General features: G+C 37.4%; 3 protein-coding genes across 8 annotated transcripts in view; 2 read left to right on the forward strand and 1 right to left on the reverse strand.

Moving 5' to 3' along the window:
• Nucleotides 1–6352, forward strand: part of LOC118736882 (EH domain-containing protein 3) — a 20574-nt gene extending 14222 nt beyond the window's left edge. For 2 of the 4 annotated variants that reach the window (XM_036466996.1, XM_036466995.1), the window contains exons 4-5: nucleotides 5124–5297; nucleotides 5383–5585. In XM_036466996.1, coding sequence (XP_036322889.1) covers nucleotides 5124–5297; nucleotides 5383–5585 — 377 coding nt within the window. Of the gene's footprint in view, nucleotides 1–5123; nucleotides 5298–5382 lie in introns of all 4 variants that reach the window. The other 2 variants (XM_036466993.1, XM_036466997.1) reach the window with 1 other exon arrangement.
• Nucleotides 6353–13853: 7501 nt separating this feature from the next.
• LOC118736885 (rhodanese domain-containing protein CG4456) lies at nucleotides 13854–15974 on the forward strand. 2 transcript variants are annotated; one of them, XM_036467001.1, is made up of 4 exons: nucleotides 13854–13965; nucleotides 14032–14201; nucleotides 15464–15623; nucleotides 15681–15974. In XM_036467001.1, the coding sequence occupies exons 2-4, from the start codon at nucleotides 14075–14077 to the stop codon at nucleotides 15742–15744; spliced, it is 351 nt and encodes a 116-aa protein (XP_036322894.1). In that variant the 5' UTR covers nucleotides 13854–13965; nucleotides 14032–14074; the 3' UTR covers nucleotides 15745–15974. The 2 variants fall into 2 exon arrangements, with proteins under 2 accessions (XP_036322894.1, XP_036322895.1); XM_036467002.1 differs by having other exon boundaries at nucleotides 13867–13965; nucleotides 14024–14201.
• Nucleotides 15975–15976: 2 nt separating this feature from the next.
• LOC118736884 (DNA polymerase theta) lies at nucleotides 15977–24268 on the reverse strand. 2 transcript variants are annotated; one of them, XM_036466999.1, is made up of 16 exons: nucleotides 22841–24268; nucleotides 21919–22789; nucleotides 21591–21850; nucleotides 21375–21488; nucleotides 21037–21304; nucleotides 20692–20980; nucleotides 18130–20614; nucleotides 17952–18061; nucleotides 17791–17888; nucleotides 17547–17728; nucleotides 17286–17449; nucleotides 17121–17221; nucleotides 16896–17014; nucleotides 16593–16831; nucleotides 16415–16527; nucleotides 15977–16331 (listed from the first exon to the last, which is right to left on the reverse strand). In XM_036466999.1, the coding sequence occupies exons 1-16, from the start codon at nucleotides 23927–23929 to the stop codon at nucleotides 16018–16020; spliced, it is 6816 nt and encodes a 2271-aa protein (XP_036322892.1). In that variant the 5' UTR covers nucleotides 23930–24268; the 3' UTR covers nucleotides 15977–16017. The 2 variants fall into 2 exon arrangements, with proteins under 2 accessions (XP_036322892.1, XP_036322893.1); XM_036467000.1 differs by lacking the exons at nucleotides 15977–16331; nucleotides 16415–16527; nucleotides 16593–16831; ... (1 more) ...; nucleotides 17121–17221; nucleotides 17286–17449 and having other exon boundaries at nucleotides 17638–17728; nucleotides 17957–18061.
• Between the last annotated feature and the right edge of the window lie 1939 nt (nucleotides 24269–26207).

Here is a 26207-nt window from a genome sequence, read left to right on the forward strand (position 1 = left end):
CTTTAATTGAAAATTCTTAAAAATAAATACATAAATAAACAGGAGTGGCAAACAGTATCACTTTGAAATGGGGGTGTTATTGATATAACCGATACTGTATGTGGTACGAATGTTCGTAGATAAACATACATACATATTTAGAAGATTTGTATATACATACATTACATAGTATGTAAGTACATACATATGTATATACGTTATACACATGGGCAACACATATCGCACGTTTGTTTATTCCTTCCAATTGTATTTGTGGATAGGTATTTGGGCGGAAAATTAGCTTCATCCGCATTTCGGACTAAATCCATTGTGTTTCGACAAATGCACTGCTATGTAAATATGTGTAAACACATTATGTCGAAAAGTGAACGAACTTCCGATCAGTAAACGCAGAATATCTCTCTCTGCAGCGGAAGAATGTCACCAGTGTTGCCGTTTCGGTCCAATTGGGCCAAAATTGGTACATAGTTTAATTTCTTAAACTAAGGCTTTCGTTGGTTTGTTGTGATTTTCGAGGGGTTTTGGTAGGCAAATCACATAATTTACTCATTAAATAAAACTTCAAGTACCTCTATTTTCGGGAGTACATGTTAAGGATGATGTGAAAAGGAAAAGACAAATGGGACATTTTAATTCGTGTAGCAAAAGTAAAAAAGAAAACACGTAATTTTCAATGGTTGTCTTTGAGTTCGTTCTTTTTTCTTCATTTTACCCAAAAACAGCTGCGCCTCAAGACAAATTATGGACAATTTTATTTTAATTGATTTTTTTTTTTATAAAGTGTTGTACCTACTTAACAGTATTTAAATCACATTTTCAATTAAAGTGGAATTTTGGTAGGCTGAGAGCTATTTTGTACCAATCGTGATAGGAACAAAGTTTGAGTGGCAACACTGAATGTCATGATTGCGCACAGTGACTTGTTTTAAAAATTGACCCTCTAAAAAATTATTAATTTTTCCTAATCACAGTTTTAGACGTTGAATTGCGAGAAAGAGGGGGAGACTGTTGAAAAAAATAATCTCTTTTAAGTATTTAAAAGTCGTTATTTGTAAGCATGTGAAATGTCATTCGTATGCATTTCAAATAAAAAAGATTTGTGTTATTCCATTTCATTGGAAGACCCTTTTGGTTAGCGGGGCTCCTCATTTAGATGACTGAGATGAAATATTATTGAAAATGTAGGTACTCAAACCTTCATTTTTATTAATAGGTTGCCTGGTTAAAGGTTATTACTTCCCAGTGGATTCTACTGCTGTAAACTGAATAAAAAATATGACGACGTAATAAGACAACTTAATAAGCAGGCAGGTGTTAAACCACATTATATTTTCGAGTACTAAACAGTTGACTAAATTTTTGAAATTTCTACTCGACTAAATTAAATTAATGAGTTTCTACTTCTCCTAAAGCTTTCAAAATACATTTGGACAATGTATTAAACCTAACAATCAGCTGAAAAATTCCACACTTTAGAAGAAAACGTAATTAGGCTGTTTTTAACGCACGGCGATTCGAAATTCAATGCAAATCGCAAAGGCTACACGTACAATAATAAAGTCATAGTACCAAGTATTCGAATCCGAATGATTTGGATTTACTTTTCGAATCTCAAGACAGAGTAGACCCCTAGGATTTAATCTTTTTCTTTTGTATGCGGACTGATTTTTAATTTTTGTTTTTACGAAATTCGTCCGGTTTAAGGAGCCCCTGATTTTTTATTTTTTTTTCAATTCGATCTGCATGGGTTTTAAGTGATTTCCTAAATATATATCATTCTGTGCGCATTGACCACTTGCTTTCACAGTTATTCTTGGCTGCTTGACAAATAAAAATCGGACCGAAGTGCGTGTTTTAGTTAAAACGTGATTGTCAACACTGCCACGCATCTTTTCGTCGAAATATACATAGCTGTGCCGGCACAAGACAAGTGTGTGATTTCGAAATGTGTTATGTACATATGTGTGTACATATGTACAGAGAAACGGTAGCTCTCGAAAGAACATTAACCTTTGATTAATGAACTTGATTTAGCTACAAGTATGAGTAAATTTAGTGTGATTTTGTGGGTCAAAGCAACAAAGCAACTTAAAAATCTTTAAAGCTTTAGCCTGCTGTATTAACAATTAAAGTCGCATTTTAGGCAACAATAAGAGAGTTTGACAATGCCATCACCACTGCTTCTAAATTTCCTAACATTATTAAAAATGCGATCGCTTACGTAAGAACACTTCGACTCTTCGCATGTTTGAACAATATATATATTCAACTTTTTTGGCACCTTATCACATGCCTGGTAACTTCTTGCAAACCTGAAATATTACTTATCTCTTGTTGCTTCGTTTACTTAAGTGCTTTTCACTTATTTACTTCTGCAGATGTGTGTGTGTGTGTGTGTGTGTTCTTATTTCTATATTTGCACCAGTTTCTTAATAATTTGCGTCAACATCATTTCTATCGCCGCTTCTAATCATCCAAAGTTGCTGAGTAACATTTGTACTAGCATTCTGCTTATCTTATCAATAAAATCGTTTTCTCTTCATTTTTTTTCTTTTTCTTAAAATGTCTCTCCCATAATCGTCTGAACTGTTAAAAAGTGGCGCTCATCGTCGCAGACCCGCCCAGTTGTCAAACATTAAAGCAGCAAATAGCGAATTTTATAAATAGGCTTTGTTGTAGTTCTGGCACATCTACTACATAGCATGGAAGGAAATTGTAATGTAAGAATATACCGTTTTTTTTATTGAATCCTCCACCACTCTTTATTGCACTCGATTTTGTTTGCTTGCTTTTTTGTTGTCTTAATTTATTATTTATATGTATGTATGTAGTTTAATATCGAATGAAAATGAAGAATCGATTTCCCAAATAAATCTACCAGCTGTCGATTTTCAGCACGTAAAAACTAATCAGATGACTCAACTGAATGATTAAGTAGGTGTGCTTCCATTCATAAATTCTCCATACTTACACAAAAATAAACAGCTGAGGATAAGCGTGTTGTCATAAGCGATTACGTCATTGAATAACAATTTGTGAGAAAAGTTTATCGATCCTGCATTGCAAGTAGAAATTAGTCCTTTGAGATAACTCAACGAAGGTGGGTAGGTTGTCGTAGCGAATTTGAAATCGAATAATAGCTACGCACTTTTAAACATTCCAAAAATGGTAAATTACTTATAGTTCCCACACTACTTAAGGCAGACGCCATAAAATGGACGCCTAATTATAGGTATGTCTCTCTGAAACCACTATCGAATTCTCCCAAATGTGTTACACATATCGCTGATCTTACAAAGCAGAATCTAGTATAGTAGAACCCGGTTAACTATCTCTACCAAAACTGCTGGGTTTTAGAGGTACTTAGATAGAGGAAATTTATTAGTTAAATAGTAATTTGAGCAAGAAAAATTGAGAACGTTAAGAAGCTTGCGTACTTTCGCAGAGATCACTGAGCGGGTTTTACTCTATTTTTAAATCAGACCCGGAGCCACATCCAGTGTTGTTTAAAGATTACATAAGGCTTTCCTCAGTAACGATTTGAAAAAATTCCCTCTCAGGGTCAGTTAATGACTCATTAAGAACATTTAATGAACATTATGCTGATTTCGTTTCTTCCAAAAAATTTTGCCCTTCCACGTTACAAAGTTTGTTTGTTTGTTACACTCAACCCTGTAAAAGAGCATGTTATTGCCTCATGTCCTTGTCCAACTCATGCACTTCATAACATTGCCGTTTTAAGCAACCCTCTGATTTTCAGGGCAACCTTCTCCCCTGGTGAGGCTTTAAAGGGCAGAGAATGTGCCTTTTTTGGCTTACAAGAGTGTGACATTTTAAGAAACGACCACAAAATTTTAGCACCGTTTGCCTTTATTTTAGATTCGAACATGAAAAGAGATAGGGGCAATCAAAAGGCGACGTTTTTTGGTAAAAACGAAAACACCATTAATGTTAAGTAAAGAAAAAATAGTTACTTATTTTTTTAACGAAAAATTATGAAATGTTTCTGTTTGTTTTCAATAAATTTCAATTTCGCTTACGCTGCTCCAACAGTCGCAGTGAGCAGATTACTGGGAGTCATTCGAGAGATCCGAGGATCGCTTGCTTTTTTAATTAAATGTTTTCTATGAATTGACAATTCTCATGCGAAAGGCGTTTTTTTGTCTTTCGAAAGGCTGTGGTGAGTTTGAAGACAGTTGTCCACGCCTGCCAACGATATTGTTTGTGTTTAGCAATAAGTTTCTAAAAATAAAATAAAGTTATAAAAATTGTTTCCTTTTTAACCGACTTCCAAAAAAGGAGGAGGTTATCAGTTCGTTGGAATATTTTTTTTATGTATGTTACCGCATAACTTTGGACCACGTCAACCGAGCAAGGCCTTGATTTAAAGTCAATTGTACCGATGCACATGTTGACTCCGTGATCTGCCCTAGTATCATGTGCAGCAGACAGACCTTTTTAATTACTGAGACCGTTTGATTACTCTCTTCCTAATAGAATGCATTACGAAATGCAAATGCATCGACGCAACTTGGTTCGCGCTTGACTCACACACAAATATACAAGCGAATCAATTGTGCTGTAATATGTACGTCGACAATTGAGATTAAATTGCCTTAAACGCATTCAAGAATTGCAAGTACCTTCCATTGCCGGCCGCCGACACGCTGCTCCAGCTTTCAACTCATGCCGATAAAGTTGATGCGCGCGCATGCATTCAAGCGCGCGCCGGTCAAGTGGGTTCTCGGGCGAAATGGTGGCTGAGACAATTCCAAATTGCACGCAATTGCTTCTGTTACTACATAGTACTTGCTTGCTGCCGATTGAAAAGGCCATCAAATGTAAAGAACGTTGACTTGCTGGCTGGCTGGCTGGCTGGCTGGCAGGCAGGTATCTTTTGCTCGGGCGGTAGGCGCAACAATTAAGTAAGACGATTTTCTGTTTACTGTAGCTTTAGCGGCATTGGTAAAAACTGCAACGCTTGCAGTGCCATCTATTTCACCTACAATAGTTGTTTTTGCCTGTTATTAATGACTTATTTTTAATTAGTTTTTTTATTATTACTTTAATATTTTCTTAGTACTCACCCACATTTCTGACTTATATAATTTGATTACTTTTAGGTGGCGCCTTCGCTGGTGTGATCGACGATCATGTCTCACCGTTTGGTTATATGAAGGGTGAGGGTATCGATGCCGGCTTCGGTGAGCACGACTGGATCTGCAATCGCGATAAACCACGCACAGATGCCATCTTCAATGCTCTTGGGCCGGTGGATGGACGCATATCGGGAGCGAGTAAGCATACAATTAATACTTTCACTTTCAACTCCAAATTTAAAATATTTGATTGAAACAACTTTTCTTTCTCTCCTCTGTGCAGCTGCCAAACAAGAACTCATCAAATCGAAGCTACCCAATTCGGTGCTCAGCAAAATCTGGAAACTATCCGATGTCGATGGCGATGGCTTCCTAGATGAGGACGAGTTTGCGCTCGCTATGCACTTGATCAATGTCAAATTGGAGGGCAACGAGCTGCCTAATGTGCTGCCGGAGCACTTAGTACCACCAGCGAAGCGATGCTAATGTTATTAAAGCAATTTTTCATATTTTTCGGCGTTTGAATGATTAATCATTTCACTTCGTTTATGTTTCCTATATAAAATCGATGCTAATCTGTTGTATAACTACGACATGACTTGGAGCGCTTAAGTCATTAAAACTATGTCTTGTACCTACCAAATATTTGGCGCGGTTGAAGAAAAGTCAAAATGCATTCAGAATGCGTCGATTAAAGTATGTAAATTGTTAAATACTAAATGATCTATCCCAACCAAGGCATTGAATTTGCTAAATATGTATGTATGTATGTGTCTGCTATAAGCGAATACATACCGCTTTGCATTGTATGTGTGTAATTATATATTAAGTAAAATTTGAGTTTTAAACGAAGTTCGTATATATCAAGCATGTCAATGCAACTAGAACATATTTTTAGAAATTTCATACATATAAACACATACAAGTATGCAAAAATATCAGCAAAACAAAAAGAAAGGTATTTACTAAAAAAACTTTAGACCAATATACAAGTAAAGTATGTACATATGTACATTCAACAGTACATATACATAGGCACTGGGTTGATAAAAATCTTCTTTTTCTATAGATCAAACAAGATTTTATTTAAAATGAAACTATCACTAAATGTAAATGTTTACAGCACTTGGAAAATTAAAGTGGAAAATAGTTGATGTTAATTGCGCTTATTTCCACTTTTGTCCGCAATGTCTCATGCACACAAAAATGTAACAAATTGATTTGTTGAAAAATAAATTGCTTAAGGAAGGCAAATACAAGTACATAGATTAAAACACTTTCGGTTCCGAATTCAGAGACTTTTGCCGTTCTTTCCAGTTTTTAGTTTAAACCTATTACTTTTTTCATATTTTGTGCAATGTCTTGAACACACTATCAAATGCAATATTTTTATATGTATATATAGTATCTATACAAATGTGTGTGCTAATGCCCCAAGTTCAGCTCGAAATTAAACAAAAATGCATATTTTCATTTAATGAATTTTAATTAATTAAATTATTTAGCAAAATCAATTCGTTTGCTTAGTTACATACATACATGCATGCATATGTATGTACGAGTACAAATATCAAACGTTTCATAATATAGACAATTTATTCAAAATTTACGTTTTTGGAGATTTTTTCATACAATCAATAAGCTTGATAAGAAGAATATGTTCAGTCTAACAGATAACTAAACTTCACAAAAGTGGCGAAGATACATCTGCTTTTGTATACCAACTGTATGAGTTGTGATCAAAATTCGATGGGTCTTCCCACAAAATTAAAATTTTGAATTAAATCTCTACATTATTTAACGTGCGATATGCATTAAAAAATTAAAGTGTTAAACAAAAGAAAGGAAATTTTATACACATATGTATGTATGTAGATATTAAATGAAATCAATAAATCTTTTTTTGGTAAAAAAAAATATATATAAAAAATGGTGTGAAAAATATATACGGTTTGGCCAATTTGGCCAGAATCTTTTTTTTAGTTGTTCGTAATTGCCAGGAAAAGGTTTTTACGAAAGAAAATTTTGGGAAAACCCTCCAGGACAGTCGTGAAATGGAAAAAATCGAAAATTGATTTTTTTTGTAAGGAATTTTATGTGCAATTCCTTTGGAATGGCATTCGAATGGAAAAATAGAAAATTCTAAGTGAAAAACTCGGAAAAATCCGGAGGAACGCGAAAAATTTCAATTTTTTTTCAAGCTTTTTCAAAAGAAGAAGGAGTGCACAAAGTTTTAATTTTTGCGATAGGTGGCGCAGGGGTCGACCTACGCTAAAAAAAAAGGTATTCGGTTCGTTGTTAGCCTTTTGCCTAGATTAGCATATAGGATCAATTTTTTTCGTTAAGCGGGGCAGGGACCGATCCATTTCGAAAAACCTTATTTACGGTCCGATTTGCTTGAAATTCGATACCCGTATTATAGATATTCGTAAAGTAGAATCGAGTCATTGTTTTCCGGTTCGAAAGGTGTTTGAAGGCGGAAATGTGAAAAATTTTTATGCAGCAAATGTTAACGCTATTTTTGCCGATTTTTTGTGTGCTGATTACGAATCCGTTAGCATAGTTTCCATTAGCTCCAGATTTTAAGAAAAACGAAGCGTAAAAAATCGCGTTGTTTGCAATATTTGAGAAGCTCTAGCAAAGAAACAAAGGGTGGTAAAACCTCCCATTTAGGCTTAGATCAAAATCGGTGTTGCCCTGTGTTACCAACACTAATTATATAAAAAGATGCTCCTTCTTTTTATAAGAGGTGATATCGCGAACGGCTCTACTAATTTTTTGAAATTTTGGACACCTACAGCAGACTTTCGATATATTAAGGGAGCGTGGCATCACCCATACATATCGAACTTTTCATACTGTATATCTCTGGAAGTATTTGTGGTAGTGTCCTGGAAATTGGTATAGAGATTTTGGGGCTACTGAAAAAGGGCGCGTGGCGCTTTCCAAACATATTGAAACTTTTACCTATCTGTAAGTATAACAACCAAGCATACAGTGCTTTTTTTCTTTTTCATAATAAATTTTTTTGTTAATTTTTTATAGAAATGTAGTTCATTTTGCATCAAGTGGCACCAAATTTTGGGTATGCAGTTTTGTATTTTCTTCGTACAACGGATTCTGATATTTTTTTTGTATGGGAAAAAATGCCGAAGAGTGTCGGTATATAAAAGACTTATTGTGGTGGCTTAATTCCTCCTAAATGACCGAAACTTCCGAGTTATTGCTAAAAATCGTCGAATCGGAGGCACCAGGGAGAAGAGTCAAATTACTCCTGTTAAATCAACCATCAGAACCATTGCGGTCCTTGCTTTACGGTGATTAAACAGAATGTGGACCAATGATACTCACCTTTTTGGAAATTGCCACCAACTATACTATACAGATTCAAGGACGATTCACTGTCGAGCCGCAAGGACTTCTTCCCGGTATAACGCTTTCGCCATGTTATTTAAGACAGCATCGGAGGGCATACCTTCTGTCGACCACAAAACCAAACGTGAACGTGAATTGCTGGCGAAATCGTTGGACCAAATGTTTCAATAAAAAAATTAATTTTTGGCGGGACGAAGTTCGCTGGTTCGCTGCTAGTATATTATAAATTCAAGAGCACTTTAATTTGTTCTCAGCATTTTGCTTTTACTTTCGCCAAAAATGTATTCTGCTTCGATTCAGGTCTATAGCTGTCAATCCATTTTTTTTTTATGGTGTGAAACCATGTCTAGTGTTTGGGCATGGGAGGGAAAGTGCAGCTTCTGTGGTTTGTCCGTGGGGACAGAGACATGCGCATAATTTTCTATGCTGTAAACAGTTTGCTGCTCCTTGGCTCATTAGCTGAGTTTTTTCAAAGCACTGAAATATAGGTGTTTTCATTGAAAGGTCTACCGCGAAAAAAAAGTCATATATCTAACGTATTTATGGGCCAAATTGCCTGCTTTTTTTACCTCGCTTTTATTAGCTCGGGATGCAACTATGTAATATTGATGCGCCTAAAAGACGCAGCGATTTCCATTCTTTAAAGTAACCTGATGACAGTACGAATGGAAATTTTAATAGCGAGGTTTTAGTTTTTTAAACCATAATTTTATTATTTAAATATATATTGGCTATTTAAGTAGAAAATTTTGTGCGTAAAATGGTGTTGCTAGGTGGCGCCAAGGTCGTGATATTTTGAAAAACCGTATTTATAGTCCGATTCGGCTCGAATTTGTCGTATGTAGTTAAAACATAATAACTCATGGATTTCCAAAAAATTTACCCTGAATTGGCGCTGAAGTCAAAATATAAATTATGCTCGACATAAAATTGCGGGTTAAAATTTCATTTAAAAGCAATGTTAAAAAAAATATAACGATGGAAATTTATGTAACGTGACGCCACGTCACGTAACGTTTCACACTTGGGGTTGTAAATGAAAATTGAAATAAGTTGCGTTTATCCAAAAAAACTCTAGAAGCAACTAGAATTACTCCAAATTATATTAAAAGAAGAAGAAAAGATAAAGTCAACTTCCCTTTTTTTGTCACGTAACTACACTCTCTTTATTTGGTTATATTTAAGGACCATGAGGTTCGATTGTTTTCATTTTTCGGATAAATATAGAGCTAATTATGTGCTAAACAAAATAATCAAAAATAGCTTGCAAATCGCACCGATTTCAAATCGTACGACTCGAAGCACATGCCCAATAAACTTAATATGTGACACGTAAAGTTAAAAGGGACCTACGCTCAGAAAAAAAGATTTCGAGAAAAACGACTTTGAAGTTTACCAAGTTGATTTTGATGCTTCTGACATTTTAATGGATTGAAACTCGTTACTCGGGGGTTTTCGGGGTCACTGTTTACGAATCCGATGTTAGTTTTCTAAAATTCAAAATGGCGGATCCAACATGGCGGATGAGATTTCTAAAAATTGATCGGAATCGCTTGAAACTCGTTACCCGGGGGTTTTTGGTGTCGCTGATTACGAATCCGATGTTGTTTTTAAAAATTCAAAATGACGGATCCAAAATGGCGGAAAAATTTAAAATTTGTTCGGATTCATGTGAAACTCAAAAATGTCGTTGACACCGTAAACGAGGTAAGTGATTACGAATCCGAAGTTCGAAAACCGCCGAGTAATGAGTTTCAAGCGAATTTGATTAATTTCAGAATAGTATGTCAGATTTAATTTTTTTGTACTTTTTTTTTTGTGAAAGTACCTAACTTTGAAGTGAAATTGTAAAAAAAAACTAATGCAGCTAGAAAGCTGCGGTTTATTGCATTGGAAAGAATGGCCCGTTTACTATACGAGTCGATGAAAAAGTGAAAACCGAATTTTTCTGACCGTACGTCCCTTATAACGTTACGTGTCACATATGATGCTTGAATCTTCATATTTTCAGGTAACTTCTTAAAATCTGGTTTATATTGCACAGTTGTGCAGGCTAAAATCATGTTATTTTCGACATGTTCGTCAGTCAGTACGTTTCGATATTTGTTTTTTATAACCATTAGTTGTGAAAAAGCCTGTTCCAGAAGAGTAAACGGCTGGAAATGTTGAAAGTTTTTCTTTGTCAATTGCTCTATCCATACATTGATTTCGAGATTACAAAGTTGTATTGAAATCATTTAGTTTTGCAGTCACATCAGTTCAAAATGCTTCCTTTGGATTTCAGGAAAATCTTTATTTCTGTGATCAAAGCTACAAATATTGAGAGCACTTTACCTTGACTCAGCCTTGACTTACTTCAGAGTGGTAGAATATGTCACCGAATTAACTCTCAAATTCATCGAGCAAGGCTTTGAATTGCCGATGCTTTAACGGTCATCCGCGAATCAAATTCACAATACGAACGATCGTGCTCATAACCTTGACAAGGTTGAGTGTTTTTTGCAATCAGATTTTCCTTCTTTTTCACTACGTTATATATTTATATCTTACCCACGAGTACGAGTTTCCAAAGTCAGATTGACTAACAGTGCCTCCTTAGCAGAAAAATCAGAAAATACCACTCTGGTGAACACTAATAAGTGCGGAGAGTCTGAAACATCGGTCAACTCATCTATTATTAAGGAAACCTAGTCACATTTCTTGAAATCGCTTTTTATTTGGCCATGAATATCGTTTGGTAGGTCATCAGATAACGACACTTTTTTATTGCTGAGATTACGCTATTTTTGTTTTGAAGATCCTGAAACAGAGATTCTGTCATGTCTAGCATAGAAAGATAAGAAGTGAATGAGTTCGTGAAAATTCAAAAATAAAAGTCTACTTATGTACCAAAAAAGCTTCCAATTGTTAAACTTTTCAATTCAATACAAAATATTCTGTTCATCTTCTTGTTTGCGGGCGCCTAAAATTTAGGGCGCGAGCTACCGGTTGGACACTACTGGCTCAAACTCAACACTATGACTCAAAACGTATGATTTGTAAAAATATAATTCATTTATAAACAATATAAAATATAATAAAATAAAATGTCTAAGTATCATACTTGGGCGTACAAAATTTTTGATTTTGGAGATATATGAAATCAATGCTATACTCATGGAAAAAATGTGGGTTCTTGCAAATGGGGCCGTGGCACCTCCCATACGGACTGAATTTTTTATACTACTAATTTATACTAGAAATTTGTATGCAACCAATTTTTATGAAAAATGCAAAATAAGCTTGCAAATCGTAAAAAACACAAAAAAACAAAATCCAAGATGGCGGAATGTTCCCATACGAAATTTATGGGTAAGACTGGATCCATTATCTTTTTTTTTTTGAGACAAAGTCTAATTTTCCTGGGCCAAATAACTTTTTTTACGACTAATTTTTTTTTAGGTTGGTTGGAAAGTATCCAACTAAAATTATTGTAATTGTGAGTTTGTGAATATGGATGTCTGTGGCTCAACCACGTGAAAACTACGGAACGGTGTTGATAAAATTTTGCAAACAGATAGTTTATGACCTGAATTACAAGATAGGAAATATCGGATAATAAATCAGAAAAACTTAAGTAATTTTGAAGTTTATTAATGCGCGTTAACGCTAAAAAAAATTACTTTTATCAATTTTCTTAAGTAAGGATCACACGATTTGTACATTTGTCCACTTTGGCAGTCACAGAGTGATGTTGTCTATAATAATAATGGGTTCAGCTCAATAAAAGCTTTTCAAACAACACCACTCTGGAATTGTGGAAACGAACAAATCTGTACAAATGTACAAATCGTGTGATCTCTGCTTTAGCGTTATCTACGAAACTACTTAAGTTTTTCTGATTTACTTAGTCGAATTATGGCTATTTTCAACTAATGCGGTTTGTTTAAAAGTAAAAATGCAATTCCAAAGTAATAAATTTTTGGCGTTTCCTGCAAATTGCTCAAAATCCTAAAATATACATGTCACCAATAAAATAATCTCGACGTGCTAGAAAAAAATCAAAGATGTATTTTAATTTAACATATTAAAAAAAAAATAATATAAGTATTGGTAGGGGGAAACAAAATTGACATTTCGCAGGCCTCTTTAATTAGTCGTGCGAAAATTACAATATAATTTGCCCAGATCAAATGTGTTTTTGGACCAAGCCTTGACATACATGCATTATTTTATAAGTGACAGAGTGGGTTATGAGGTATTGCTTAAAGGACCACCTCTACAATTTCGATTTATACATGCACACATACCTATAACCTATCCAAATCATTTATACTAATGTTTGGAGCTTTTCCAAAGCCGCTAATTTTTCCCCATTCTACTACTTTTAAAATGCATGCCACAATTAAGACAGTCTACCATTTGGTGAGTTCGTACTGACATCACCTTCCCATACATATGTACATTAGGGTGCATAACCAAAAAATATTAAGTTTTTCCATTGGAATAATAAAATTTGTAATATCGTAAAACTTCACCCAAAATAGTTTGGCAAAATATTGAGATTTATCAGAGCTGGACCGATTTGCAAATGCCTAAAGAAATCTCATTAATCTGACTCCGTTAATAAAAATTTTTAACATTTTTATGAAGATCATTTAAGGCATACGGCTTAGCTAGAGCGTCGGCTAAGAAGAGCATAATGGTAGAACATGCCTGAATTAAGGCAGGCGAAATAACTTCTGGGAAGTCTTCTGTCGCTAAATTTTAATAAATTCGGTTTGAAATACGCACATTTGTGAGTGCGGAAAGGTGTTCTGCGCAAAAATACTGTGACCAGCGTAGCTCGAGTTGGGCGGAAAGGTGTTAAGCACAAAAATACTGTGATGGCGCACCCCGAGTTTACATTTTCTCCCCAGGGGTCTGTGGAAAGGTTAACTTTTTACAGATTCTAAACTGTGCTCCTTCTGGTGGGTAGGGTATAAAAAGCCGCGCCTTCCCCCCTCTACCCAGTAACTTAACAATGGGCAAATAAGTAATTTTTCAGCAAAAAAACAAAACTGAGACATGAATATATTTTTGGGTATTAGATGGAAAAAACTTAATTTAAATTTTTTGAGTCTCCATAGGCGATTATGTACTTTGCCCCCTGTGCGACAGGCCTTAACCGTCTCCAATCGGCACAAATCGGTGAAGTCGGTTAATAACTAAACATGTCCCCTTTATTAACTTAAACTCTATCTTTAAAACTAATTTTACATATAAAAACTTCGATTTTTCATAGATCCTATTTTTCCGAAATATTTTGGCGGAAGCCTTTAAATATAATACACTTGATATTTCCGATGGAAAAACAGTGCCGATTTTTTTGTATGGAGAGTGATGGACCCTAATGTACATATGTATGTACATACATATCTTATCTTGCAGAGAATTGGAAAGAACGGGGAATCGAATCAGTGGTTTGATTAAATATTTGTAAAGCAGCAGGTCGTTAGAAAAACATTGTCAGGTGAGTATTAATTGTTGGACGAATCGTTTTTTGTTTAGAGTCGTCTTTAAATTGGAAGAATTTCAGATTTTTAGCACCAAACAATATAGTAAAAGCGCACATTGGAAGTATGGCTACCGTCACCTATGAACAAGTTAAAGATGTGCCCAATCAGCCTAGCACCTACCTGATCGATGTGCGGAACAAAGATGAACTCGCCAGGACTGGTGTGATACCAGGCGCTATAAGTGTACCAAGTATGTAATGTACAATGTTATTAGTAATACTGAAGTGGGTGTGACAAGCGGGTATTTGAAATCAAGGAGCAAAGTTCTGGTTTACATTTATGTACAAACATGTTTCATAACATCCTCTGCCCTTCTACCAACATGCCTATCAGGAAGAGAAATCTTTTGAGATGGCTCTGCAAAATCTGGTTGCCAGAATTGGCAATGCCATCACAATGAAAGAATTCGCCTTTGGCATCTTGCTAGACTTTGAGGGTGTCATGACAATGCCACCATCAATAGAATGTGCAGCTCGGCTGAAAGGCATGACTTTGTTTAACACTCGCCTTGGAAGGTCGTTATGATTCAGGCAGAAGGGGTCAGTCTCTCCTCATGGTGGTGTGCTTTCTCCCTTGCCAAGCACCAGAGGTAATTGGTTGTTGTTGTAACAACATGAAAATTTTCCAACAAAGTTTTTGGGAAGTGTTGCTGAAGTGACTGTCCTTGGCCACACATAAATCTTGGTCGTTCCGGTTACGTGGACCCGGCAGACCATTCTCTGCCAGTTGTTTGCAGGAAAGCGCGAAAAGCACTGAATATGATTGATACTCGGTGTAGTGATAATAGGCCCGTTCAACCGACCAAAAGTATGTAGTATTGTGCTCTTTCCTAGGAGAAGGTTGGACAGCATTGCTGCTCTAATGGGAGTCACTATTCAAAGTACATCCGAAGTACAGTAAATAAATGTTTTTGCACTTAGCAGATATTGGATACTTCCCCTAATTCCGTTCAAAAAGTGATTTTTAGCGAAAAGGGGAGTTAGTAGAATTTACCACAGCGGCGACGATATGTTCTCATAATTTTTTGAACCAAAAAAACGCGGTTCCGCACTAGTTATTAAGTAGTAAGCTGTAAGTTCTAACATCGATGAGTCACGTTTCGCGTCGATAAGGATTTTTTTTAACATGAAAAGAATTAGGTAAACAGTAAAGTATGTCAATGTACATGAATAGAGATTTTCCTGGAATCGATTAGATTCTCAAAAAACCCAGTTCTGATAGCGGCACTCGGCATAGAATGTCAATTAAAATTCTACCCAAAGATAACGAAAACCGCTAATTTATTTTCGCGGATTTAGGAAAAGAAGTCGTTTGATCATAGAGAAAAAAGTTTTCATATCGGCTGACCGTTACTGAATTAGACACATATAGTACTTAAAAAAATCTATATTGTTAAAATAAGACGTTTGTTTTATCGTTTAATTTCAAATATTTGCGTATTATTTTTCTCAGTGCCGGAGCTGGAAGCTGCATTTCAAATGTCTGACAACGACTTTAAAACCGCTTTCAATCGTGACAAACCCAGTGAAGGGACGGTGCTGATATTCTCTTGCCAAGCTGGTGGACGTGCCAAGCGAGCTTACGATTTGGCAGTTGCGAATGGCTACAAAAAGTACATTAATCAAAATATGAATACATACATTTATTATATGTCATTTACAATTTTTAGCGCCAAGTATTACCCTGGTTCATGGACTGAGTGGGCGGAAAAGGAGGGCTCGAACAAGGCTTAAGATGCGATAAGTGGACGGACGCTGATTATAGTCCGACTTTGTCGTGTATGTAGCAGACATGGTAACTTAAAAGCAATCAACGAATACATATGTCTGAATGTAGCACACTATAACTGCATGTTTCCAATTTAAAATTAATCAAGCGGTATGCTATTTATTGCATTTAAAGTAGTTTACAATTCATGTAGAATGTTAGCGCTTATTAAATAAATTAAAAGTATAAAACTTAACTAAGACTTAATTATTTAAGCGTTAACAACACCTATGCAGAAATTATGATTTAATTTCTTGTAGCTCACCCCAACTCTGGCCGATTTTCAGTTTGACTTTAAGTGGTACGCTGAGTTTAACAGAGTTTTCCATGGTAAGGCTCAAGATTTTGGCCACCTTTTTCGCCTTATCTGTGGGCACTTCGAACACCAGTTCGTCGTGTATGTGCAACACAAAGCGCACTGCATTCGCACTTGTAATGCCCAACTTGTCTCGGAACTTTTCAATATTTTTTTCCATGCGTAATATAGCATTCTTGGCTATGTCCGCAGCAGAGCCCTGAATAGTCGAATTGATAGCCTGACGTTCAGCTTGATCTGCAATGGACAAAAGACCACATAAACAAAAATATATATTTAAGGCATCAATGAGAATTGACGCTCATGCGTTTTTCCCTTACTTTTTTGCTGAGGCTCTCCACTATTGATATGCTCCAGATAACGACGTCGTCCAGTAATGGTCTCTATATAACCATTGTTGCGTGCGAATTTAACAATTTTATCAGCATAGGCTCTACAAAATAAAGTCTCATTAGGTTAACTTATGAAACCGTGCGAAAATAATTCCTCTTGCATTACCTTATACCTGGATAAGCCAAATGAAATTGCTGCGACAGCGAACTCGCTTCCTGTTCCGTGCATTTGAGTGAATCTGCCAACCTGCGCATTCCCATGCCATACACTATACCATAACAAATTTGCTTGGTTCCATTACGTAATTGTTCTGAAACATCAGCTTCCGATACCTTATGCCAACGCGCCGCTATTGCAGTGAAAATGTCCCGATTGGTGTTCATTACTTTTAGCAACGCCGAATCCTATATTCGTACGTATTATAAAAAAGTTTGTATGATATATCTTTGCACATTCATGTGTAGTTACTTGTGAAAGATGTGCCAGTATACGCATTTCAAGCTGGCAAAAATCGGAGGTAAGCAAGCATCGACCACTTTCTGCAGGAAAAAATGCGCTGCGACAAGATATTATCACTTTTTCGGCACCTGCAATACAAACACAAAAATGCAATAGTTAGTGGTAAGGACAACATAGTAGCACATATGTATGTATGTATGTATATGGAATATACCGACTATATATTGTATGTACCTTCATAATTGATTTCAAAGTCTTTTGCCACATTTTGCAAATTTGGTTCATTCATTGAAATGCGTCCAGTTTGAGTGAATGTGATGCTCTGACCATGTATTCTGAAGAAAACAATGTAATTACGTAAATAAGAAACAAAAATTCAAAATAGTTAAATAATATAACCTATTTTTTAGCACACATTTCAAGAGTGATTGTATATTTTTTGTACACGTTGTGCTTAATTTGCGATATTCAATGATGGCTTGAGAAATTGGCGAATCGATCTTTTCGAGTATTTGGCGTGAAGTGCTTATACGGCCGCTGGATTTGCGATGAAGACCGACAACCTTAAGTTCAAAGGATAATGTAATTCAAATAGGGATATATATAAATAAACAAGCCTGTTATACAGATAGACTTGCTATTGTTTTATAGCGGCATTACCTTCGCCACCGCAGCAGAGGATCCTAAATTGAAGCGTCCGCCATGCATTTCGTAGATTTTCAATTCGAGCTTTTTCATCGTTTCTAGCATCTGTTGGAAAAGTTTGCGCAAAGCTGCTTCATTCGCTGGGAACCCGATCATTTCCATATTGCAAAGTGAAGTTTGTAAAGGCATTTCAAGTTCTACAAAATCATAGGGGTTTCTTTAAAATGTGAATGTAATGCTAAAAGATACGACAATTAACCTTTAAAAAATTTGTACAGTTGTCCGGAGCCGATGCGCTCCAGATTCTCTATTTGTGCTTTCAGTATATGCAGAGTAACGCAAGCCTCGACTGAACATCTACAAATAATTTTTATCATAAAAAAAGTCATCTAAATTTTCAACTGAAACCTCTGCAATTACCTAACCTTGGCCAAAATAGCGCTAGCCGTGTCCAATCCATGGCTACCGTAACCACGTCCATTGCCACACAAACTAGTAAGGGCAGTGCATTCTGGTGCAAATTGCTGTGTCTATCAAATTGATAAAACTTAATACATAGATCTGCACAAGTTTTGCAAAACTAGCTATTATAACTTACTATTTGTTGAAAGCTCATAAATTTGTCTGGCTGCAGAAGCCAATTGGCCACCTTTGGGTCCTCCAAATCAACGCGCAACTCACCGAGTTCGCCCAAAATGCGACATAAGATCTTCATTTGCTCCTTGGCATCGATACAAATTAAAGTTCTACCGCTTTCCGCTAAGAGTGCCTTCAAACATTTTATTTTCATTTCCGCAGTCACGCTTTTGCAGGTGCCTGCGGTTTGCATATTAATATAATAGACTATATTCTCGGTGACACCAAATGCACAACCGGCCAGATATGTATTATCATCAATTTGGAAGTCTTTTGCTGCTACATCCTTCTCAGCGGCATCGCCATCGGTCATTTGGTTAATAAGCAAATTGCCACCTATTAGTGGCTTACGTTTATTTTCTTGTTGCTGCAAGCCGACACAGAAGCCAAAACGTTTGACTTCTATGAGCTCTCGACATGCAGCTTGGAAGAGTTTCTGGTCTCCAGAGATATCCACCACCTCGAGGCGATTAAAATTGGCTGATGCCGTATCAACTTTTGAGCAATTTAAAATATGTGAAGCATTCAATTGCAGTGGATTTTTGAGCAATGAGTTTTCTAGTGACAATTCAGAAACCTCTATTGAACTGGACGGTGGCGAGCTTGCGGTGAGTTCTTTTTTTGTTATACTACTTTTTTGTGCTTTCAGACGTTGAGTGGTGCGCAGCAGACGTGATGCATGAACCGAGTGCTTCGCAGGCGCTGGAGAATCGGCCACAGCTTGTACAATTTGCTGAGATTCGGGAATTTCGTCAACATTGCTTTTAGCAGCCTTTGGGGATGCAGACGAATTTTTTAGCTCATTTCCAACTTCCAAAGCAGCCTTGATGCCAGTATTTAACTCGAAGGAGTCATCGGCCATGAAAAGTGATTCGTCCAAGTTATATTTTTCATTTGGAAAGTGCTTGGCAGCAGCGGATGTTTGTGGCATGGCAAATTTCGCGTCCACAGAAGTAGGGTTTGTAGAAGTAAAAGTGCGTTGATGGTTGCGTGGGCTACGACGTGGAGCGGACGGTAGTACTTGCGTCGCCTTAGGTGACTGCTTGTAAGTACTTTTGGTTGTTGTCTGTTCATTCAAACTCTTAGGAGTATGTCCAACCGCCTTACCATTGACATTTGGCGTAGTCTTATATGGAAGGTTCACGGAATGTGGCTGGGCAACTGCTATCTGTGGGGGTTTGGCATTCTCGGTAGATTTGCGCAACGAATATTTTTTTGTATCGGTATTGACCTTCATTTGAATTGGCTTTCTTTCCATTGATTCCGCGGCTTTTCCCTCTTCTACCGAATTTGTGGCGTTATTTTCCGAAACCCTGCTTCTAGCCACGACTTGGGTTGCTTTGAAATTTTGTACAATTTTGGCATTTCCTCCATCCGCGGGCACCTTGGCATCGGTGTTTTTATTTTTCTCTTCTTTACGCCCCTCCGAAGTAACAAGCTTATTTAATTTGCTAGTTTTTGTACCAGGCGATATTCCGGATCGCCCAGTTTGCTTTTGTTTATTCCCATTCATTTCAACAGTTGTTTGTTTTAAGTTTTCAGGTGTGATACTACTACTTTTAGCTGCCACATTTTCTTTATTACTGGCGTTTATAGAAGTCTTCGCTATGTTTAGATCCCCGCCTTGTTTTTCATTATTTTCAAGCCTTTGCTTATTTTGCTCTACCGCCTTCTTTTGCTGTTGCCTTAATACACGCAATGCTTCTTTACTGGTGGAAGGTTTCTCTTCCAATAAATCCTCCTTGACGCTAGGGCTCAGTCTTTTTTGTTTTGGCGGCGTTACCTCAGACTTTTTAACGCCGTTACTCTTCTCACTTTTACGTTTTCTACCCTGCTCTATTCTATGCTCTTCATAAGACATGTGAAAACTATCTGCAGAAGTGGTATCATGTGCATCTTCTTGTGTCCACTTAATTGCGCCTACACCTATTTCATACTGTACGTATATGCGCGCTTCTTGTATTAACAACTTCGCGCCTTCAGCAACGGTCAAACCTATTTTGCCAGTTATGAAAAAGTCACGCACTTGATTTCGCTGCTCAGCTTCGTAATCTGCTTCATTTTCATGTTGCTTGGCTGAATCGAAGCTCAAAGCATTATATAGCACCTTTTCCACATCGAAAACGTCCGCATTTGCCAACTCCACAAGCGTCGTTATACCGGCGTCAAATAGTGCGCGAGCACGTTTATGATTTAAATCCGGTAAACGCATTAAATCAATAAGGTCTCGGTGTATTCCAAAAAAGAGGCGCTCCTTAAACTGTGACACTACCAAGGATAATGTAGACCATTGCAGTGTGTTACAAAATGCGGTGACTATGCCAGCGAATGTGGACGACATTTGCTGTAAGCTTTGCAACATGCCGCGTGTGCATTTATATTTGGCGGCTACTGCATTTATGGGTACTTCATTGACCAGTTCCTGTAATGCCAACGCAGTGTAAAATCTAAAAAAATTATATTTGATTTTCAATTTGCGAATGCCGATAATATTTCAGTTGTTAAAGGTAGCTTATTCTACAACCTTTTATGTATTTGCATAAGTTTATAGTCCAACTTCGTTTGCCCACGCATGGCACGCACTAAAAAGGATTCTTTTACACCAACGAGTTCACCGACTTTTTTCATAGCTGGCGACAATTTTTCCCACATGTCGAGAAAGAGCAACCAATCGAGGTCCTGCAGCTGGTAGCATACCGAGTAAGGTGTCACCAAATACACAGCATGCAGTTCTGACTCAAGTACAAAGCAACGGCGTGACTTCTGCAACTCAGCGAAAAGTAGAAGTCCATCAGTGGGCGGCATGGATGCAGCTAAGAGTAATAAAATATGATTAGTCGTTGTTTTTTATTAAGAAATTCCGGCTTACACAAACACGCTTGGCCTAAACGTGTTGCGACGTAACTTTCTCTATTCGTTTCGCTATCAACTTGCAGTCGTACAAACTCGTATTCTACAAGAAATTTAACAGCATCTGTTATAAAAAGATTATCCCCGTCTTCACTATTGTCCTTTCCCTGTTCGCTAAGCTGCTTTTCTGCACTTAGAAGCGTACATTTTACGAAGTTTGCAATATCATCTTTAGTTGTGGCAACGCCAGAGGAAATCACTTCGAGCAACGCGCGTTTAAGATGGGTCTGTACAGTCGAATATTTAACGGCTTAAAAATTATTAGCCCTTTTAAAATTGAGTGAAAGAAAAACTTACACTGCTTTCTTGTTCCAGACAAGAAAATATTGGCTTTAAGTCCTCTTGAACTAGAGCTTGACCAATGCGTGCATTTGCAGGGGTACAAATCAAAATAGATTCTCCCAAAGTGTCCTGTAAAGGAACATATTTTTAGAACAAGAAGGAGGTCTATTTATACTATAAATTATTTAAAATATACTACTTCTAAAAAAGTTAAAAAAAAGTTGGCTTAACCTTTCCCGTACGTCCTGCACGACCAATCATCTGTCGGTACGTGAGTGAGCTCATTTGTCTGCCGCCAAAGAGTGGTGTTCGAATCAGTACTCGGCGCGCTGGTAGATTGACACCTGAACTGAGTGTGCTGGTCGCCACAATTATCTTCAAACCACATGATTTAAAGCTTGCTTCGATGATATCGCGTTCCTCACTTGTAAGTCCAGCATGATGAAAGGCACATCCACATGTGATTGTTTTATCAAGCACATCGTCAAGACCTTTTGATTTGAAAATAACAATTTTGTATAGAAAGTATATATACATATTTCCAATTTATTTTTCCAACCTGTTGGTATATCCCTCAGCTGCTTTTTTACTTCCTCAATGGCCTCATTTTTTATCTGTAAGCGCAATCGCTTTCCCCAGTTGTCATCGTTAATAATCAGTGCTTGTATAGCGCTGGCCAATTGAGTAGCTAAATTTTCACACCAATCTTTAGAAGGACAAAATACTATTACAGAACAACCTTCCAGCAGTGTTTCAATGCACAACTGCGCTACGTGGTCATTGTCATTCTGCAGTGGAGGAAAGGGATACTTTTCACCCTGTAAGCGTTCAGAGATGTCACGCAATGGCCGCATTTTGCAATCGTATATCTTGTTTCCGATTTTAATCATTTCTTGAAGTGCGACGGGGCGAAAATCTGTAATAAATAGCTCTGCATCCAACCAACGCTTGAGCAATTCAACGTTGGCTAACGTCGCTGACATAGCTATCACTTGCATCTTCAATCCATACTTGCGGCACATGTACAACACTTTAGCAATCAAAAGTTCAAGTATGTATCCGCGACCAGGATCGGATATCAAATGCACTTCATCAACGACAATAGTGCCTATGTCAGCCAATTTGCCATGCTCTAGAAGTTTATTGATGATAGAGTTGGCCTTTTCTATAGTACATATGGCGACATGTATGTTATCAAATCCACCAGGAGGTGTGTAGCCACCGAAAAATCCCTCAACACGATAGCCAGCTACAGTTAGCAAATCTTGAAGATATGTCATTTTTTCGCGTACTACAGAAATGAATGGAAGTATAAATAATACTTTTTTGCCACGCTCCAGGACAGTTTTTAATAATAAAATTTCGCTCACTAGAGATTTGCCAGCTGATGTAGGAGCAGAGTAGACGAGGTTACAATGCTCGAATAGAACCTGCAAATTGGAATTCATTATTACTCTAAGTAATTCAATTTAATTTTATACCTTGGGATTGCTTAGACACTCGATTTGCCAGTCGAACATTTTAACGACGCCTTTCTTTTCGTATTCCTGTAAAACGCTACGGGGTAAATTCCAAGCACTAATACGCTTCAGTGATTCCAAATCTGTTGCAACCTTTTTTATTTTTATCTGAGATGGTTGATTTAAAAAGCCTGTAGCCTTGGACTGGATGCTATTCTGGACATACGAATTAGCCTTTTCGTTTTTTAAAGGGGCTGTTTCCACTGTCTCTTTTACTTTTGCAAGTTCACGGCGACTTTGTTCCAGCTCTTTTGCTAGTTGTTGATTTGCCTCTGAATTATGCAGATCTAAATACACAAATCTACTATTATCCAATTGGTGTATTTCAGGTTCTGAAGTCATTTCATTATTTTTCGATATATCGTTGGAGCCATCACTTGGTAATTCCGGAGGTGAAGTTTGAACAGACTCATTCTTATCCTCGTCAATTGGTTCTATAAGATTTTTAAAATCTTCGGAAAATATTGGGATCTCTAAATCGGTTACTAGCGAGTCTGCATCACGAAAACTACATTTTTCTTCATTTTGAGATGTATCTAGATTTTCCTCTTCTATTCCTACAAACGCAGCTTCTATTTGTGAAACACGCAAGACGGAACCTTCTTCCAATCTGCTACTTTTAGGGTGCTCTTCTATTGAAAACGTGAAGCCACTTCGAAACAATTCGGTATAGTTCTCATTTTTTGCCTTTGCATTTGAATATTCGGATTTGGGTAAAGTGGAATCTGATTTACTTTTACGTAAGCGACGTCGATCCTTTACCTCCGAGTTAAGTGCATTAGACGTGTTGCTATTGCTACCACGTCGTAGCCGTTGTGTGCGTGACCGGCTAAACATACTCATACCAGCAACGTTTCCATATTGCTTGGAACTTTGTTCGCGTGTTGGCGATTCTTCTATTACTTCAGCGGCATCCTCACCATTTTTCGTAGAATCTTGGCCACCGTTCTGGCCTTTGCCCACTAATCCTTGGTCTATAGCATGTCGCGCTTGGCTGTCTAGGTTTAGTAAAGTGCTGTTACCAATATCGAGGGATTGGGAGAAAGCCATCCCGAGAAATTGCAAATTGGACAAATACGAAGAAATAAATTGTTTTCCAATTCAAATAAACAAAAAATGTGAAACGTCAAGCCGCTATTAACTGCTTTATCCTGCCATTAGATGGTAAGGCAGTTAATGTAATAATTCGAGGCTGCCACTTGGTTTGAAGATCAACGGCGTGACGTAACGTTGTAATACCAAATAAGAAGAAGAACATAGCCACTGCGACAACCAAAGAACGCAACAACGATATTCAAAATCAAAGCATCAAATCGCTCTGTTTTCATTAGGTTATCTAATAAAGCTTAGAAAATGGAAGAAATGACCTGTCCTCGAACACGAAACCTACTGAATACTCGGCTATGGTGGTCGCCTTACCGGTGCCATCGAAAGGCACTACAATTCTTATCACATTGAGCTGGAGAACTGCCACCAAACAGCCAAGTTGACTCTGCAGGTATTCCCTTCCGAAATTGAGAAACGTATCTGGTGAACACCTCGAAAGGGTAACAATCAAAAGATTCATCAACGGATTGCGGGACATGTACACCAAGCTATCGACCTACGGGAATCCAAAGCCAACATTTGCTGAAATCCAGACACAGGAAATGCCAGCGCTCCTTAAGGTTCTGGTAAACGACGAGAAAAATTCGCATAAGGATAGGATTTCACTCTCGCTCTCACCGCCTAATTAGTAATGAGAATGGATATTTACTGCACGAAGAGTGTAATTATTCATTCTTATGAGAGGGAATTCCTATTCTCATGAGAATTACTCTCATCGTTTACAAGAACCTTAAGTAGACCAGCACATAAGGGTCACCGAGTGCAAGTGGAAACAACGGATGTGATGAATGAGATACTGAAAACACTCAAGTCGATCGCAGGGAAGAATAGTCTTGGTGTAACCCAGAAAAAGGATGCTGGAAAATCATTTACATAGTTGCAGAAAACCAGCCCATTGGCACGCGATTGTGAGATGGATTCCCACTGGTACAACAGTTCAGCAGCGCAAACAGCGCACCCAAGAGTTAGGAGGTAATAATAGAGGATGTGGCCTTGGACTTCTACTCGAGCAAGACATGAAGATCAACTTGACGAGAAGGATCCTGCCATATCACGCCAGGGATGTGCCACTTTTGGTTGATTACGATAACCAGCAGCCGGATTTCAACATCTGCTATCGCTAATTTTTAACCTCAAAAATCTATAAAACAGGGATGAAAGCTATTCCGCGGTACAGGAAAAGAGTGCCCGCTCCGCCAACCCCGAGAAAAAGAGGAAGTCCCCTCAAGGAAGTGGTCATGGTGAGCCAGTTAGATGTTTGACAGGAAGTGTTTCTAATCGGAAGAGAGCCTATGTTCCAAGGGAGATATGCCGATAGACGGAAATGGCAGCAGCTGTGCAAGTTGTGAGTGAAGTCCGAAGGTTTCGTGGTCAGCAGAGGAAGCTAACGGAGCAAAGCAATAAAGCCTGAAATCCAGGAAGGGATTATACATGTCCATTCAAAGAAGTTGATATCGCGGGAAGAGGGAAATACGGCACGCCTAGTGCGCGGAATAGAGCCGAGGAAACGTCCAACTAGGGAGGAGGGGTGAGCCGAAAGTTCAATCGTAAAGGCATACTGAACACAATGGGGATGTGTGAAGATGGTAAGTGGAGTGAGAATGGTCGAAGCACCCGGAATCTAGTGGATGTTCCAAAGGCAAGAGTTCCACAGAGGTACAAAAGGAAGGCACATGGGAACCAAGAAAATAATTGAGAGGATAAAGAACAGATTCTATTGGGTTCGTTTCCGTCAGTCGGTCAAGAAGAAGATAGCTAAGTGTACTAGGTGCTCTGCAGCCAGAGATTCGGAGAAAAAGCGGCATAACTCGGTTGGAAAGGGTGCCTATGTAGTGATAGAACTTCTTAGAAAAGTACCGATACTAGTACTCATATAAAATATTCTAAAAAAGAATCGATGCCTGTATTCATATTTGCAAAAAAGTATCGATAACAAAAAGTAAACAAAAGTCAGATTTCTTTGCTTTTTTCACCTCTTCCTATTTGCAAATTGAATAGTAACTGTTTTTAATAGTTTTAATCTGATCTAAGGGAGTTTTTGGAATAATTTTTTAATAAGGTCAGTTTTACATGCCTAAATTAAATGTTTATAGCAACAAGTAATTTTAACCAAAAATAAAACCGACTTTAATTCTCATATACAAATTTAAGATTATCGTTAATTTCTTCATGACCCGGATGATCGGACTTAAACGAAATTAATATGGGATACCACCTTTTC

Source organism: Rhagoletis pomonella, unplaced genomic scaffold, assembly GCF_013731165.1.
Source record: "Rhagoletis pomonella isolate Grant_MI unplaced genomic scaffold, Rhpom_1.0 Rhpom_scaffold_00004, whole genome shotgun sequence".
NCBI lineage: Eukaryota > Metazoa > Arthropoda > Insecta > Diptera > Tephritidae > Rhagoletis > Rhagoletis pomonella.